The sequence below is a fragment of the Pseudorasbora parva genome, chromosome 17 (assembly GCF_024679245.1).
Source record: "Pseudorasbora parva isolate DD20220531a chromosome 17, ASM2467924v1, whole genome shotgun sequence".
Taxonomy (NCBI): Eukaryota; Metazoa; Chordata; class Actinopteri; order Cypriniformes; family Gobionidae; genus Pseudorasbora; species Pseudorasbora parva.
Genome location: NC_090188.1, coordinates 29,551,982 through 29,571,849, shown reverse-complemented (window position 1 = coordinate 29,571,849; position 19,868 = coordinate 29,551,982). Strand labels below are relative to the sequence as shown.

The window sequence follows — 19,868 nt, the reverse complement described above, 5'->3', positions numbered from 1 at the left end:
CATGGTCAAGTGCCTTCCGTGTCCCAAAAAAGACGCTAAATGTGCCCCTAGGCATCACTATATCGACATTACATTTATTTATGCTATTTAGACATATTTGAACATGTGACCCAACCCCCTCTCATCCCTAAACCTACTATTTGTGTATTATATGATATAAAATACAGGATGTAACAGGCAAATATGACTGCATGCACAATTTATTCAAAAAGCACAAATATTCCAAGTTTTCCAAGGCCAAACGGTTGATTTGTGCAAAGAAAAAACTTAAAAGCGAAGCCGAATCATGCGCATTTCAAATTTCAAAAATTGCCATCCGTTACGTCAGATTTCATAGTGAAATTGCACTGGCTCTTGTATGTTTCATAAGCAACTGTATCATTACGTCAGCTTTGACTGAAAAATGTCATTGGATCTTGTTTTGTCTCGTGACCGACCAAAGAGGGTGTGTATTATTTGAATAAGATATGAATGAGTGCGTTCACAGAGCGGCGGGTGACTTCAGAAGATAAGTTAATACTTTTATACTGTTTTTGGTCAGTTTTTGCAATAAATACTTGTGACTATACTATGTGCCTTTTTCATGTTTTATATAGTTTAGAAGGGGGTAGGTTTAGGGTAGGAGTTGGGTTAGTTGATCCAAAATATAAAAGTGGCCTATATATTATAATCATGCCTGCTTTTACAAATGTAAAGAATTAAATGTGTCTTGATCTGACAGATTTGGCAAACAACTGAAATCAATGGAGCAATGCACATCAATATAGTGATGCCTAGGGGTACCTTTCATTGTGACGCTGAAGGCACTTGACCAGGCTTTTGGATTTTGATGCCTTGGGATTGAGAATGGGCTGATGCTCTCTATTCCATTCACTATTTTCTGAAGCTATATGACAGCTTTTTATAAAGAGCGGCACATTTAATCAAATCTAAGCCAGAGCCCCAATATACTTAGTAAAGGCCCTGATATACTTCAAGCGAAAAATCGAAGAACATACTGATGTGACAATTTCGAACAAAAGCAGGCCAAAACGAAGTTCTTTTTGGGAGTTCGAAAAAGCTTGTCAAAGTGAACTTTCCGGAAAAGTTCACTCCGGCTGGTAAAAAAACCTTTGTACTACCATTGGTCTGTGGGGCTAAAACAATTGGTAGATGTGCATACCCATGATCAGATGCTTTTCCTATGCTTTTATTTTAAAAATGCTTGCTGTTTTCTCAATTTTGTTGTGATTATTTTGTTAGTGAGAGGAAAGCGTGCAGCACAGCTCAGTGTGGGTGGCAACGGGATGTTCAATATATCACTGTATTTCAAACTTTGTTTTACCCTTAAAAGAAGAACGAAATAAAAACAAAAAAACTTTGCCATGAGTATATAGGGGCTTTAATAGTGCAACGCTCTCACAGATCAGCACAATGTAAAGGAAGTGTTGATATTGTAACTGCCATGATGCTGATACCTAGGCCAACTAAGCCAGACTTATTATGCAACAGAAAAGAAAATCTTTCAAAAGGACTCTATTCTCTTAGTCCGGATATTTCAGGGATCCTGCCTTCATTACACTTTTGAGCTGTGGCACAATATCTCAGTTTAGCAAGTATTTATTCACACTCTGTCAAGATTATTGTTTGAAATGCTTTTCTCCTCGCCAATTAATGTTACATACTCCCCACATCTACCCTGATACAAACAGCCCTCTTCAGCTGTTTGAGCAGGGTTGTTTCTGTTTTGACATAAATGCCTTTTCCTACATTAATATTTATGACAAATGCTGCTGCTACGCCAAGATATGAAAATGTTGCTTTCTATTATTCAACAAGTGAGGTAAAATAAAAGCACAGACGCTACATTAGTAACATCTTAACAATTCATAAAGTATGGCTGCACCAATCTCTTTTCTTCACCGCTGTTTTCTTCACTGCTCCCTGGATTGACTATTACTAGTGTCATAGTGTACAAAATGAAAATTCCACAGGAAAAACCTCCGAGAGCTAAGTAAATTACCAATGCTTTTCATCATGTTCAAACGTTATTCGGATCGCTTCTTTCCAATCAAAATCCTCAAAATGTTTGCGCTTGGAAAGGTGCCGCGGGCTATCTTCACATCTTAGTACTTGAGAAGATAAACAAGTCAGCAACTGATCAAAAGGAAGTTGTACATAAATGCAGACACTAAATTATAGACTCGTCTTGAAGGTGAAGATTAGAATCATTTACCTCTGAAAACATTTTTTTAAGGTCTGGTGCAAAAAGATACTGAGAAATGTTCAGGAGAGCTGACCATCACTCCTTTAAGAGAGCTGCTACAACACAATGCTTCTTTCCTATCATTTCAAATCAATATATACTCAATACTTGCTTTAAACTACCATTGAGTGTTTGTGATAACTTCTGATTGTGATGTAATAACTTCTGATGTATTTTGTCATATAATTTTGAAATATATTTAGCATTTTACATGGAGTTAAGTGCTACACCTGCTTAGCTGTACATTCTTTTTAATCATATGAATGTACCCCAAATCACATGAAAATCACACACAAACCATATACTATAATAAGCGTGTTTATTGTCTTCATTTTTGACGTGTAGAAACATTTCTTTGGCTTTTTAGCCCACAACCAATCTCTCTCAAAAGTCTGAAAATGTCTTCTTTATTTGACTTATTTTTTAAGTTACACCAATTTATACTTTGAATTAAGAATAAAAGTTCAGTGCCTAAAAGTGAATGAAGTCTAGTTCGTATAAATCTGTCGTTTCATTTCCTCTGACAGACATTACATACTGGCACTTGGATACTTCACAACGTACCACTGGATTAAATGGCACCTTTTCTTGCAGCGAGAGATAAGAGGAAGTCTCGGAGCATCATTTAATAATCCTAGAGCCCCATAAGACACCTTAGGTGCTGCTAATGGAATAAGTGCAGACTCAATGTCTGTCCGGCTTACTCTTTTAAAATAACTACAGAACAGAACATATGTCTTTACCTTTTAACTCAACACACACTAGAAAAATACACAGTCATTTCTCATAGGTCTCATAAAGGGTCTAAAAATATTGACAAAATGTCTATATTTGTGAAACAATGTAACTGAAAAATCTAATTTATTAAGAGCAGGTTTGTATTGACATTAAGGTTTCTTATTGTTTGCCATGTGTTGCATGTTTTATTCACTAACCAATATAACCACTGTCTCCTACTTTCATAGCTGCCATTTAGTCAAATCTTATGAAGGTTCCAGACAACAGAAAAAGCACAAAAAAAAGAAAAGCACATTTTAAATAACTCACAGGGGACTAAACCGTTGTCAGCAGCCTTAATCATTTCGTGGGAGGGTAGTTGAAACGCTTTACATCTTTGATGCAATTTTCGTCAACCCTTTGTTCCACAATTTTTTTTAATAAAAAAATTAAAAATGACTCATTCTATAATATCGCTTTTGCTTATAAGGGTGGTTGTTGCTGATAGGTAAACTTTTTTCCACTTCCCATTTCTCCATTCACAAACAAAAAAGCAGATTTGCATTAATTTGGGGAAAATGTTGAACCCTCTTGCATGCTAAATGTAAAATGATGTGGTGTGGAATTAAAAAGGAAGACGGCAGTGTGTATGATCAACACTGACAGGCCTTCAGATCAGCTCAACATTCAGAGAAGCCGGAGGCTGAGTGCTCTCTCCTCTCGCATGGCCATCACGTCATTTGTGTGACCTCCATCTGGAAGCAAAGCCCTGCACCCTCTGTGACACGTATCCATCGTCTTTACCAGTGTGATGAAGCAGGAATTATACCAAATAGCTACTTGAGAGCGTGGCAAATGGCTGCAAAAAGAACTGCCAAGACAGTGATACACTAGAGAATGGCATTTTATTGTCATGGTAACAGACGCACTGACCATTTAAAATGCTGTACTGATGCCTTAGATGTGGAGAGAGCAGAGGTCCAGATGTAATTATGGTCCATTAATGGCGGACCGGACCTGCTGGACTGCTGTCATAAAGACTCACCCTGCATTCTTAGAATAAGGACATCAATAACGATAAATCATACCTCAACAAACTAATGCACATGCATTTCTATTACAAAAAAATAAATAAAAAATTGATGCAGCAAATAACCCATGAAGCTCCGTTCCAAAACCTTAAGGCATTATAGGCATGCTCCCAAACTCAAAAAGCTGTTCCAAAATGTAGGCAGCAAAACTATTCTGCCTTCAAAGATATCTCGTTTTGGCTTCATTCTAAAGGCAGTATCACATGTAGTGGTCACGAATAAGGAACTAACATACACTGCAATATTTTTGTGAAATTATTCATCAAAGATGGTAGATGGGTGGATAGAGAGAACTGAAACGCACTGATATAAAATAGTATCATAAATATTGACAATGTTTACATGCACCCTCATAATGTCATTCTAATGGGATTTTGGCAATATCGCGATAAAATGTACCTCATGTAAACACTTTTGATCAAACTAATGTGATTAAGCTCATAATCGTAAGCAAGCACAATTGCATTAAACTGGCATGTCAACACTTTTATCGCAATTTTAGCGCTCTGATGACGTGTGTTCTTCAGTGACATTATTCTGAAGTTTCCCCTCAACTCTGAATCACTAACACAACTCGCTGCACAGTCTCTGCTGCTCATCTTCATCTGAAAACGCTGCGAAGAACTCGATGGCAGCCAGGCAACCCACAGCAACATTGCTATGTCCATCATGCCGCCGAATAACATTCAATACGACCATAAAAATGTGTTTTGCATTTGATGTAATTCAATTAAAACAGTGGCCAGTAACACACCTACTGTGTGTGCAATCATCATTTATGCTATGCATTGCGATGTGTGAAGAACAGTGGTAAAAAGGACCACACTTCTTATTGAATAAGCAGAATAATAAAAACGGCATGTAAACAGTGCTCATAAAACATACTGCACTCAAACATTTTTCAAGTCTTATTTATTGATGCAATTTAATTAATAGTAAAACTCCATCAAATTGAACTGAATAATCCTTACGTAATTGAATCAGAAATAAATTATTCAATTCAATTACGTAAGGATTATTAAATTCAGTTGAAGTTTACTAATAATTCAATTGCGTAAAGCTTTTTTTTTTGGGGGGGGGGGGGGGGTGATTATATCCTGACTCTAATTATGGTAAAAAAAAAATATTTTATATATATATATATATATATATATATATATATATATATATATATATATATATATATATATATATATATATATATATATATATATATATATAAATGTATTGCACATATAAATGTGGAGAAAAATACATTACACAAATTATTGAATATTTTTTCTTGACAGTTTTTACATTCATAAAAATGCCATAACACTAATTTGTTTGGATTTGTTGGTCTATTTAAAAATATATTTTTAACGTTTTTCTTTGTTTAAATAGTACTGCTTAATTTTGAATGTGTTGCTTTAAATTATTAAATAAAAAAATATTTGAATGTATTAAATAGTCAAAATTAGAATAATTTCAAGCAGCATTACTATAAAAATAAATTCAAACATTAGGCTTTTAAAGTGTTTTATAAAACAAATAAAGCCAGCAGAAGTCTTTCTGTTTGTCCTAAATGCACTTTTATACCACATACACTGTTACAAGCCATAACATAAATAGGACACTTCACAAAATGGGATTCAATAAAGAAAATATAAGTTTATTTATAGTTAAACAAATAATGTCTAGGGTCAAAATATAAGATAATAATAGAAAAGAACAATACAACAACAAATCAATAAACTGTTTGAAATGGGGTTTGTGGAGTTGGGAACAAAAACACAAAATCTCAAGATTTTTTAAGGAAGACTTGGCAGTGCTGGAATGTATTCTCTCCATTATTAATATTTTAGAGACTTGATAATTCTAAAATCCTCTTTAAAAACAACGAGAACAGAGGTTTAGTGTTATGAATGTGCAGTCAGAGGAGCGGCAGTCGAGTATCTCACCAGGCGATGGAACGGAGCTACAGTCAACAGCTTCTTTTGATCGGTTTAATGTAACAGGAAATTCATTTGTTTTAACCTTGGGAATTGACTTCCTTCCATCCCAGAGCGCTCGTTAGAATTAGAATTGGGGAAAAAAAGCTCATGCCTTGTGCTGCCTGAGAAGAAAAAAAACTGCATTGAAATGTCTGACTGTGTGAGTGAGTAATGTGTTATTCCCGCAACGCCGTTGACTCACTCAGAAGCCCTATCTGTGTGGGCAGCGTAGGAATAACGTTCCACTCGGTGTAAACCCTCCTCTCTGATGATAACCAAAAACCACCAGCTGTGCTAGTCCTGACAAGCTTGTAAGCAGTGAGAAATCAACCTCTTTTATCTTGTTTACTCAAACGAGGGCAAATGAGCGTCTTTTGTAAGCGTGAGAGAGTGAATAATTAATCTTTGTTCTTCCGAAGTTCTTCAATTTCCCCATATCCAATCATCATTGATGCTGAATTTGAAATAGTGAATGTGAGAAAATTTGACTCTAGGATCTACTGATCAGGATCTGCATCTTATAATTACATCTTGAATGACTTATATGCACCATTTTCTCACTTTGAGCTGGAAAAAAGAAATCATTTTGAGCGTTGCCATTTCGCTGGGAGCCTATTTATTCCTATTTAAAACGAATTGCAGACATTTAAAGAGCTTTAAAATGCTTTGACCCTACCTGCCTGGATCCTGAAATTTAGATGCTCCGTTCACAATGGCACCAAATGTTCAGATTCATGTGGGCTCCGGATATTGCAGAGAGACGGTTATATAACGGAACCATTTGGGCTGTGAACACTAAGTGACTTTTGCTTCAAGTGATGCATATCTACTAATCATCAGCACATAAAGGATAAACGTCAGTTCAGGTCTTGCAAGTAAGTAAATCTTTTTGTTACTTGTAACAGTGTGCATAAAACCGAAAAGTCTCACTCCCAGCTTCCTTAACTAAACGCCAATAAGAAACAGTTTGATGATGAAAGATGCTTTAGGGCAGCCGATCACTTGAAAAGAGGTTAGGATAGTTTAGATTCGGACGTCAAAACTTACCCATCTCAGCGAAAACAGTGAGACAACATAAATAATTTAAAGTGCACGTCTGCAAAGTTTTATGTCTCCTTTGTGTAATTAAAATCTCATTCAATTCTATTTGTGGTTTACATGGACACTGCGTCCATGTAAACCACAAATAGAATTGAAATGTGACTTTCTTGTCCCGTACCTGCGTCCGTCCATTTTGCATTTGCATTGTATAATTCAGACTGCAGCCAGCTGATTCTGGCTAATGTATTTAGTGGCTCTGAACATAAAGACATCATCATCATTTCTCCTTAGCATTGGACACGGAGCGATGTACTCGTTTGCTAAAAATAACTACCATGGCTTGCTGAGTACTAATTTAAGACTCAAATATAATCTGGTATACTGATAAACAATGGTAAGAAGATGATGACTTTCTGAGGAAGCACAAAGGAAACAGTTTCAATTGTATAATGTCTTACATATTTCAAATCAGCAATGAAGAAATACAATCCAACAGCAATGGTATCACAAATTGGGCTTCAAATCAGACAAAGTACTGCTAAATACAGGCCTTTGAAAAGGTTCACTTTAAATGAGCCGAACAAAAAGTGATTCATTTACCAGACAACTATTCCTTTGTGAGAATTTAGGGGTCATGTGTATGAAAATATAAGCAAATAAACATATGTACATAAATTGCCTACCCCAAGAAAAGAAAGCAGTTTGTTTATACAAACACAAAATAAGCATCTCACAGAATACGCAGCTCCCTACACAAAGACTCGAACATCTGGATAGGTAGGTAGGTCACTTCAGAAAGAATTAGAGCAGCCAGCTTGAAATCAAGTGAGTCACAACGCCTCAAAATACGGGAATTAAATCAATCGGGTGGGGTGGCGTGATATAAACAGCAGACAGAATGTTCCTCACCAGTATTAAGTAAAGCCAATGCTTCGTTTGCATTATAAACCCCGACACGTCCAGATCGACATAATATTAGTGCAGAGAAGCTGTCTGGCATGCAATACAAGCCTACAAATTCAGCCCACGCGCAAGCCGAGAAATAACTATGAGAATCCAGAGTGGACATTTTGTTCAAGTACAACTCGACGTTCAAACTTAAATGTTTGGTGGCCTTCATCACATTTTCAATCTAACCTGGCAGTAGAGAAGTAAAATGCACGATACAGATAAAAGTGGATAAAACTGAAATATTTACCGCATTATGCGTCTGCGTCTGTCCAATTAGTATCAGGATGTTGGAGCAGATGATTGAAAGGCAGAAATTGATCAGAATGATTGATCTCTCCGACCTGATGTACCTGAAAAGAAATGGCATATCAAAGTTGCATTCCCCCAAAAGTGCTGCGGTATTATTTGTAATATCCCTTGCACATCAATGCACTTACCTCCATAGAATAGCATACACCACGGCCAGTGTGATCAAGGCCAGACAGGACAGACCACAGCCCACTATTAGTGTCACAGATGGAACCCCTGAGTACTCCATAGCCTGTGAATGGCACACAAGAGCTTCAGTGAGCGATTTTCAAACCCTTGTACCACTAATAAAAGCCCATTTCAGTGGCTTGTAATAAAGCACATTACAGGGCGCTTGCTTGTTGCAGTACAGCCATTTACTGCACAAATTCAGAGGATTAAAACGCAAGCATTTTTTTTTTTTCGTCTGTAATTCATTTTTCCCCATTCATTCTCCCCTTCACATGAATAAAACGTGTTTAGCCCACATTCAAATGAACAGGGCTCATTATTATTATCAACAGGTGCTTAATGTCACAAGCCATAATTAGCTAAAATACATAACAATCTCTTTTAAGCCAGGCCAGGTCATCTTGGCAGGTATTTCCAGTAATGCAAGTACAGAAAACATGGAAATCTCCAAAACAGAATGTCAGTGTTACATTTAAAGGCATAGTTCACCAAAAAATGAAAATGGCCCCATGATTTACTCACCCTCAAGCCATCCTAGGTGTATATGACATTCTTCTTTCAGACAAATACAACCGGAATTATATTACAAAATGCCCTGGCTTATACAAGCATTGTAATGGCAGCCCAAAATTTGAAAACCCAAAAAAGTGCATCCATCCATTATAAAAGTAATCCACACAGCTCTGGGGGGTTAATAAAGGCGAATTAAGCGAATCAGGCCTTCTGAAGTGAATATAATCCATATTTAACACATTATAAAGTAAAATATCTAGCTTCCACCATTAAAGAAGCATAACTGGTGTGACGTTTGACATCAGATGTAGCGCATAAGAGTTTTGAACAACGAGAGGCGTTACACTTTCTGTGTAATAGTAATATAACTTTTTACTTTTATAATAATATAACTTTTAATATAACTCAGACTGTATTTGTCTGGGGAAAAAAATCATATACACCTAGAATGACTTGTGGTTGAGTATATTATGGGATGATTTAAATTTTTGGGTGAACTATCCCTTTAAATAACATAATCACATTAAACCTATGACACGTTTCACATTAAAATACATCAAGAATGATTCCATAAATTAATCATTTAGCTCAAATCATGCAAAATAGGGATGTTTATAGTGGTGTTTGCATTTAAGAGTTAACAAACAAAACTGTTTCTATGAAAAGAATCTTTAAAAAGTAGGGTGGGGCATTCCATTTGTCTATCAAAAATGTGATTGGCTCTTTAAACTAAAGAGGGACTTTTGCCAACATATTGAGTTAGATTGAGTTACAATTTCTCCTATTTAACAATTTCTCCTATTTATTTTGATATATACTGGACTGTCCCTCGTTTTGGTGTTTTATGTTTTAACATACATTACTGGATGTTGACCATCATTTTGAACATATCTCAGAATGCATATTGTGTACACATACATATATAGGCCCATATATATATCAACCTATCACCTTAAACTGTTGCTTGTATTGAATTCATAGGCCTTAACTGAGCCCTTGCAGTGCATATCCCAGCTAGTCCGTTTATTTATGCCTTTTCCCCCAGAATTCCATCTGACAACCCCCTCTCAATCCGGCTCCCAGGAGTCACAAGTCATTGTGACATATCAGCCCGTGCATTGCAATGATAGGAGTTATCAAACTTTGCCCCGCTGCATCACGGAGACACAGACAACACCATCATTTTCACACGGGAGCCATTTATTCACTGACTGGTCACATGGGCAGAGAAAAAATGGCTGCCTCTTACTCTGTAGGCTAAAACAGCCATGTTTTACTGTCTGCTGAATCTACTATTTAAGAGACCACAGCTGATAGCATTATCCAAATGCTGTGAGCAATATATGGCAAACGTAAAAGCTAGATTAATATTATACGGCTGCATTAATCTACATCAAGGAGACAGGGAACTGTAATAGAGGATGAAGCCATTATTACATAATATGAAAGCCATAATTTACTTGCACAATCCAGGAATATCTGCAATATCTCACCAATAAGAATGATTTTATTCATATAAATAGCTAATTTAATCTCACTGATGAAGAGACTGCAGCTGATGGCATCTCAAATGTTAACATATCCATATGCTTTGAGCAAAATTTAAGAAAGGCAAATTGAATTTTAGTAATAGTTTTTTTTACCCTCAATTTACATCAATCTATCTTAAATAGATAATTAACATAAATAAGTATATCAATAAATAATGTAATACTTTAATAGCAATTAATCACAGGGGATTCTGAGCTCTCTCTCTCTCTCACACACACACACACACACACACACAAGCTTTGCACAGGTAGATTTCTATCTTAATTAAATATGACACAATTAAAGTCAGTTATTAAATATCACTTTGAAAACCACACACGCACTTTAATCAATACAACATCTCTTGAGGTCGCTCGTAGAAGACAATTCCAATACTTACTATTTCTCTGGGTTGTTGAGCCAAAATGGCGAAGGTAGATACCCGATCACATAAGCATTTGGTGTGGGATGCATCGGTGAGCACAGTTCTGCATCCTTTAGAGCTCCAGCTGCCCCAAGAATCGTTCCTACACACACACAGAAGATTGAATCGCTTTAACAAGGGTTTTTCCCCCTCCTGTGAATCCGTCGCTATGAATTCTTAACAATGCGCTCTCCTCTCATCCACTTCACTTCTTACTTAAGCGACAGAAAGTAAACGCAAATTTAGTGCAGATCGTATTGAGTGCGACTGAAGCGCTGAGGCTCTGTGGCGCTGAAGGACTCACTGCTCACAGATACACTCACACCACACCACACAGCAAAATAAACCCGAACCTGTGATTCCTTTGACGCTTCTCCTCACGCTCTGCTTCAGCTTTCTCTTATCTTTCTCTATCGATATGTATTCCCACTCGCTTTTCTAATTAGCGCCTTTTGGACGCTTTCCTGAGGGAAAAATCCAGCCTAGAAACGGCGGACGGCATCAGATTGATACTCTCTTGCCTCCTGCCTCGCGCTACAGCGGAGGGGGAGATACATCTGAAATAGTCCCCTTTTCTTGTTCATTCATCCTTAATACGGCATTTATCCGTAAATATCATAAGTTAACCCTATTTTACAGCTTTAGCTTTTGCAATATTCTTTCTCGAAGACGTAAACATCAGGGGAAAACCGTGCGGAACCGTTAACCACCCCGCGAAAACGGGCTGGATGGTAGCAGCCAATTTCTCCTTCTCTGGCTAGCAAAATGATAGAATAGACATCTCACCTATTTATTAATGCTTACACATCTCGACTGATATTGCAGTGGTTAAAGCTAAAGCTCGCAGGTTGATATATCTCACTTAACTTGAACTTAAATTGAAAAATAAACTCATTCGGGTATACTATTAACTGATCAATATTTGATTACATTGTTTATTCTCTGTAAAATATTCATAACTGAACTTCTGATATAATAAAACCAGTTAGTCAACACTGTAGTTATTTTACTATGATTAAGTGGATACTGTAACTAGTGTAGTGTAAAAGCAACACTGAATTATAGTGCCTCCAAACGATGCATAACAAATGCAGCCTTCTTCCGGAAGCTGTATAACATGACACCCTTAGTAACTTTTCCCTGAGGAAGACTATGCAGGATTGTGTCTGCACATCTCCATAATTAAACTGCAGCAATTGCTCTCTTTTCAAGGTTTAATTAAGCTTTAAACACACTCTGTTTCATATGCATGGATAGCATGCATAATAACTAGCCTTAAAAGTGAGTAACATGCATTATATAATAATGTATCTGTAGTTCATATATATTCATATATGAAAATGTGTGATTCATTTGAAAATTTCATGGCATTTCTAAGTACATCACATATACTTCATGCGTACCAAATAAGCCATATTGATCATATTTAGCTGCAGATATGTGTACAACATAAATCAGGCTGGATTGATTCGCTCATGGAAGACGAAGTGTGGCCCTGTCCTGTCTAACCGCATCGACAGCAAGCCAATAGCGACTGACTCCAGGCATTTCTTAGGACATTGTGGAATGGATTGCTGTGGGTTACCACGTCAGCAAACCTATATGATTTGATCCACTCAATATGCGGTCAATTCATCCAATCATTGACTATATGACATTATAGAAGTAACGTTACGTTATCATAATATCAAAACAAAAGGGCATTGTTAAAGTTAATATATGTCTTTACTTAATGCCGGATTTGCAAGGCAGGTTTCTGGAAGTTAAATATATTTTCTTCCAGAGAGAAGGCAATTTATTTTCCATTTAGTTGCATCTGTTCTCTTGTTACTCACTTGGCTCTTCCGGTCTTGGTGGAATTTGAAAGACACACAGTCTGTGGAGGAGTCTGTGGGTGTATGAATTACGCTAGGCTCAAGATAGACTCGGTTTCTAGGCAATTGTATGAGGAGAAACTAATGACTTTAAATAGCCGAAACGTGGCACTGTCCGTGGTGCTGAATCACTACGTTTTAGGGCAGGAAAATAACACTGAACAGTTTTAACCACACTTTTGTGATTTGAGGATTCATTTTGAATATGAATATATATATATATATATATATATATATATATATATATATATATATATATATATATATATATATATATATATATATATATATATATATATATAATGACACTTTGGTAAAAAAAAATAATAATAATAATTCTCTAAAAAAACTGCTTTTAAAATTCAATTTCTAAGCAATTGTACGAGGAGAGACTAATGGCTGAAATGTGGGACTGTCCATGGTACTGAATCATTACATTTAGGGCAGCAGAACAACAACAGTTTTGTAACCCTGGACCACAAAACCAGTAACAAGTCGCTAGGGTATATATCGCCAACAATACATTGTATGGGTCAAAGTTATAGATTGTTCTTTTATGCCAAAAATCATTAGGATATTAAGTAAAGATCATGTTCCATGAAGATATTTTGTAAATTTCCCATCGTAAATATATCAAAATGTGTTTTTAGTGGTAACATTCGCTGCTAAGGACTTTAATTGGAGAATTAAAATTAAAATGCACCCTCAAAAAAAATGACCCTTATGATTGGTTTTGTGGTCCAGGGTCACATTTGACCAAGATTTTGTGATTTGAGGATAAATAAAAAAAAAGATTATCTATGATCATAGACGAGTATCAGGTCTTATGATCATTTAATAATAATCCAATTCACTCCATCAAGGAAACTCTGTGCTTTAAACTGCCAGGACGTTGAAATAAGGGGTCTATTCATGTCTGTTTTCTGGTTATTTTTGGACTGTTTATTTTATACATAGGCCTCAAATCTAACAATAATCATTTAAAGGCACATAGACAAAGCAACTCAGCATTACACTTAATTCAATGCTGTATGAAAAAAAGGGTAACACTTTATTTTGCACATTATTTTATACATGCAACTAACTCTAAACCAAACCCTAATCCTAACCTTATAGCAGGGCCATAACCACCATAGACATTGAGGGGGACAACTCCCCCCAATAATTAGAAATGGACAAATTGTCCCCCCCAATATTTGAAATTCTTGCACTGCTCTGCTGCACTTCAGTATGCAGCGCTCTATATGTAGTTGTTGAGAGGACAAAAAGGTTTAAAAGTTACATTTTAGTCTGGTTTGCCTTCGTCAGTGTCAAAATGATTGAGATGGCCAATCATATAAAAGTAGGCGGGGTTTATGTTCTCTTTTGGCTCGTCTTCACACACGAGCGCGTCAATCTATCACTTAATGCCGTTGCAGAGAGAGACTCTCTTTTCTTTCTGGTAAAATCACGAAACAAAATGCACACAAACGTGTCCCTGCTCTTAATATACAAACATTGAACATCTTTGATTATAATGAAGAAGAAAAATAACTACATATATGAGAGCGGATTAGAACCTGGAACCTTTGACGCAGTTTTCAAAAATTCTAACACCAGACCACTGGGGAATTCAAATATCAAAAACCGCCGATCTATGTATTTATTTACTAATGCAAAGAATCTCGGGACTAATAATATATTTGACACAAATTAATGCAAATACTGTTTGCAAATAGTCCCAAGAGAATTACTAGAATTAGACCAAGAATTTTGTTCACTGTTCTGCTTCTTTATGCTTTATAAAAATTAAAAACAAATCCCCCCCACCCCCCACCCCCATCACAAAGACACCATAAAATAAAGTGTTACAATTTATTTTAGGCTTTTATTGTTACAGTGTAATTTAAGTAAGAGTAATATTAAGTAACTACTTGTACTTACTATAAGAATAGGGATTGTTTTATGGTTACTTTCATGTAATTATGTATCATTTATAGTTATTACTATGGTAACTACATGCAACATATGTTACAATGACACTGTAAAATAAAGTGTTACCTTTTAGTCCTACATGATTCCAAAATTCACAAATTTTTATGAACTGAAATCATGCAAGGATCTATGTTGCATAGCACTACACGTGCAGTTCATTTTTAATAACTTCCCCTGATGCCTGTACATTTTCTTTTAAGATGTGACAGCTGCTTAAGACAATACCTTTAACAAGTAGAACATAAAAATGGTAAAGAAAGTTAAAAAAAAAAAAAAAAACTACTTTTTAATCAGGGATGGAAATTAACTTTTTTGTCCACTGGCCACTGTGGCTGGTGAATTTCAAAATCTACCAGCCACTCAATGTTTTTACCAGCCACTTTCTTGTTTTTAACCAACAATGTGTAACTGCATGTGAAAAATTAATACTACAAGCTCTACAATACTTAAGCAGTTTATTTAATCTCAAGTCTCAATGAAATACTGACAATTTCTCTATCTCTCTTATACACACACAAACCATGAGCTGATATACATTTCATTAAATGAGTAGGGCTCTGTGCTCTGTGCGCTTTTTTTTTACCTGGATGTGGCATTTGGATGATTCGTGATCTTTTATGGCTTCCAGTTTTAGGTTTTTAGTCCCAACAATGAAACTATTCGTTTTGGCATCTTCTGAAGCGTGTTGACGACACACCGAGCAGAACATTGTCAGTAGGGATGCACAGAAATAAAAATTCTTGGCCGAAACCGAAACACCAAAAGTAATTATGCCAACTATTAGTACCATTGCATTTATGGCTAATGCTGTGACTGTGTAACTTTACTAAAAATCAAGGCATTGCGATTGCATAAATTAATATTAAAGTTTCAAATATTAATCAGTTACAAATTATGCAAATATTTATTTAGCACATTGCAACAATCCACAGTATAAAATACAATTCAAACTAAAATGTTTAACTTGACCTCACTCATGTGTACATTTAATTATAGCTAATGTACAGGCCTAATGGCCTGCAGAAAGGTACAGAAATTAAATGAAGTAATCAAATGTAAAATAACTGCATATTTTAACTGTTTAAATTAAAGATTAATCCTTATTAAACTTACAAAAGCTATTCAAGAGCAGTGAGTGATGTCCTTTTGTTTTGTGACATTAGACAGCAGCAAAGGCTACTGCCCCTTTAAGACCTAGTGCAGGGAAGGGATATGCTCTTCTTTCTCGACTGTATTACGTTCACTTGAGGCATATTCAGACTATGTCTGCTTGGATACTAATCAAGATGGACATGTTGATATACTTTTTGTGTGAGTTTGTCCATTTAAGCGCAAGACTTGAAAAAGAACTCAATATTTGCGCGCTGTGAGACGAGTGCGCGTTCTCGGATGATGCGCAGTGACGGATCTTCTTTCAGCGCGCGCGAGTTCGTATTCGCGTCTTCTGGTACTACATCCGGGTAATGATGGCGAAAACGACTGGTCATATTCGGACCTACGGCCGCACTCGCATGCATTGAACAAAGTTTACAAAGAGGGGAAAACAGTATGCTATTTTTATTTCGGTAGGTGGGTGGTAGGTGAAGCGAGTTTACCCGCCACAACTCAAAATCACCCGCATTTGGCTGGTGGCGGGTGCTAATTTCCATCCCTGTTTTTAATGTATGAAACGTATATATGATGCCATAACCATTCCCAGGTATTTTACGCATTAAGCAAATTTTCCATTAATATTTTTTTTATATCAAATATTAAGACGCATCAAAAGAAAACCCTTTACCCTTACCACTTTTCAGCATCTTTTCAGACATCACTACATTTTACATTTAATCTTGATGTAACAAACTACAAATATTAAATGTACTTTCCCAATTAATTTAGGGTCAAAAAAGGTCATAATAAATATAAAATAACTTGAACAAATAGAGTTTGAAATTTAGTTTTAGACTGAATACAGCAACCCACATTACAGGAAATGTCACTTGCCACTGCATGTCAGCTACCCATAATCCAACACAACATGTCAATGCCACGTAAGGTCATCAACATGTCTAACTATTCTCTGAGTCTGGGTTTTAAAATTTAAGAACTCAAGTTCAAGATTACTAGACAGACAGACAGACAGTAAGACAGACAGACAGAGACAGGTAGGTAGATAGATAGATAGATAGATAGATAGATAGATAGATAGATAGATAGATAGATAGATAGATAGATAGATAGATAGATAGATAGATAGATAGATAGATAGATAGATAGATAGATAGATAGATAGATAGATAGATAGATAGATAGATAGATAGATAGATAGATAGATAGATAGATAGATAGATTTCCAATCATCATCTCTGTCTCTACAGAGGAACATTTTATGAGGGAAATATGGGCATTTCTGTCAAAGTGTGGCCGTCTTGTACTTTTTCAAACATGCCAAAATAGATAGAGTTGTAAGTATTCAAGAGAGAGTCTGCATGACCGATGCAGAGCTTGCAACATTTGGCGTTAGAGAGAAAGATCCCACCTTTAAATCAAGGTAACTTATCATTTTCACAATTCTGGGACATATACCAAACCTTACTGATAGCTTTGGAGAAACATCTCATCAGTTGTGCTGAGAATTTAAATCTGATCATATACAAACGTTTAGGAGAATGTAAGCAAGTGAACAAGGCTCACAAACAAACAGGATTGTAATGGTGACTTCAGGTATTTTTCTTCCTTTTGCTCATTACTATTTTGTAAAAGAGAGAGTATCTTGCAAAATTAACATACTTCATTGTTTTTCCGCACAAATACAAAGTTAATGGAAATCAACAACATGCATTCAAGTCTAGATGAATTAGAAATCCAGTCTAGACACAGTTTAACCTCAGTCTGTCCTCCAACCTCATGTTTTTCCAAATCTGTATGACTTTCTTTCCTTCGTGGTGCACAAAAGAAGAAAAACAATAGACGGTGATGTTCCTTTTTTCCATGCAATTACAATGAAAGGGGAACTTAAGCTTTCAGAAGGATGTAAAAGCACCATACAAATTGTATGCTATATTTGAAGTTTTTTGAAGTCATATTATACATCTGTATGGAAGCTTTTTTCCACCACAGAATACATTTTATCAAAGGTAATTGCGACTTTATATCACACAATTCTGACTTTATATCTCACAATTCTGACTTTATATCACACAATTCTGACTTTATATCTCACAATTCTGACTATATCACTAAATTCTGACTTTATATCTCACAATTCTGACTTTGTATCTCACAATTCTGACTTTATATCACTCAATTCTGACTTTATATCTCACAGTTCTGACTTTATATCTCACAATTCTGACTTTATAACTCACAATTCTGACTTTATAACTCACAATTCTGACTTTATAACTCACAATTCTGACTTTATATCTCACAATTCTGACTTTATATCTCACAATTCTGACTTTATATCTCACAATTCTGACTTTATATCTCACAATTCTGACTTTATATCTCACAATTCTGACTTTATAACTCACAATTCTGACTTTATAGCTCACAATTCTGACTTTATACCTCACAATTCTGACTTTATAGCTCACAATTCTGACTTTATAACTCACAATTCTGACTTTATAACTCACAATTCTGACTTTATAACTCACAATTCTGACTTTATATCTCACAATTCTGACTTTATATCTCACAATTCTGACTTTATAACTCACAATTCTGACTTTATATCTCACAATTCTGACTTTATATCTCACAATTCTGACTTTATATCTCACAATTCTGACTTTGTATCTCACAATTCTGACTTTATATCACTCAATTCTGACTTTATATCTCACAGTTCTGACTTTATATCTCACAATTCTGACTTTATAACTCACAATTCTGACTTTATAACTCACAATTCTGACTTTATATCTCACAATTCTGACTTTATATCTCACAATTCTGACTTTATATCTCACAATTCTGACTTTATATCTCACAATTCTGACTTTATAACTCACAATTCTGACTTTATAGCTCACAATTCTGACTTTATACCTCACAATTCTGACTTTATAGCTCACAATTCTGACTTTATAACTCACAATTCTGACTTTATAACTCACAATTCTGACTTTATAACTCACAATTCTGACTTTATAACTCACAATTCTGACTTTATATCTCACAATTCTGACTTTATATCTCACAATTCTGACTTTATAACTCACAATTCTGACTTTATATCTCACAATTCTGACTTTATACCTCACAATTCTGACTTTATACCTCACAATTCTGACTTTATATCTCACAATACTGACTTTATATCTCACAATACTGACTTTATATCACACAATTCTGACTTTATAACTCAAAATTCTGACTTTATAACTCACAATTCTGACTTTATACCTCACAATTCTGACTTTATAACTCACAATTCTGACTCACAATTCTGACTTTATATCACACAATTCTGACTTTAGATCTCACAATTCTGACTTTATATCTCACAATACTGACTTTATATCACACAATTCTGACTTTATAACTCAAAATTCTGACTTTATAACTCACAATTCTGACTTTATAACTCACAATTCTGACTTTATAACTCACAATTCTGACTTTATACCTCACAATTCTGACTTTATAGCTCACAATTCTGACTTTATAACTCACAATTCTGACTTTATAACTCACAATTCTGACTTTATAACTCACAATTCTGACTTTATATCTCACAATTCTGACTTTATATCTCACAATTCTGACTTTATAACTCACAATTCTGACTTTATATCTCACAATTCTGACTTTATATCTCACAATTCTGACTTTATATCTCACAATTCTGACTTTGTATCTCACAATTCTGACTTTATATCACTCAATTCTGACTTTATATCTCACAGTTCTGACTTTATATCTCACAATTCTGACTTTATAACTCACAATTCTGACTTTATAACTCACAATTCTGACTTTATATCTCACAATTCTGACTTTATATCTCACAATTCTGACTTTATATCTCACAATTCTGACTTTATATCTCACAATTCTGACTTT

General features: G+C 35.3%; 1 protein-coding gene across 4 annotated transcripts in view; it reads right to left on the bottom strand.

The window, feature by feature from the left end:
- The window catches only part of adgrb3 (adhesion G protein-coupled receptor B3), a 238,882-nt gene that overhangs the window by 35,323 nt on the left and 183,691 nt on the right, over positions 1 to 19,868 (bottom strand). For all 4 annotated transcript variants that reach the window (XM_067422099.1, XM_067422100.1, XM_067422102.1 and 1 more), the window contains 3 exons: positions 10,942 to 11,068; positions 8,456 to 8,559; positions 8,266 to 8,368 (listed from right to left, as the gene is read on the bottom strand). In XM_067422099.1, coding sequence (XP_067278200.1) covers positions 8,266 to 8,368; positions 8,456 to 8,559; positions 10,942 to 11,068 — 334 coding nt within the window. The remainder of the gene's footprint in view (positions 1 to 8,265; positions 8,369 to 8,455; positions 8,560 to 10,941; positions 11,069 to 19,868) is intronic.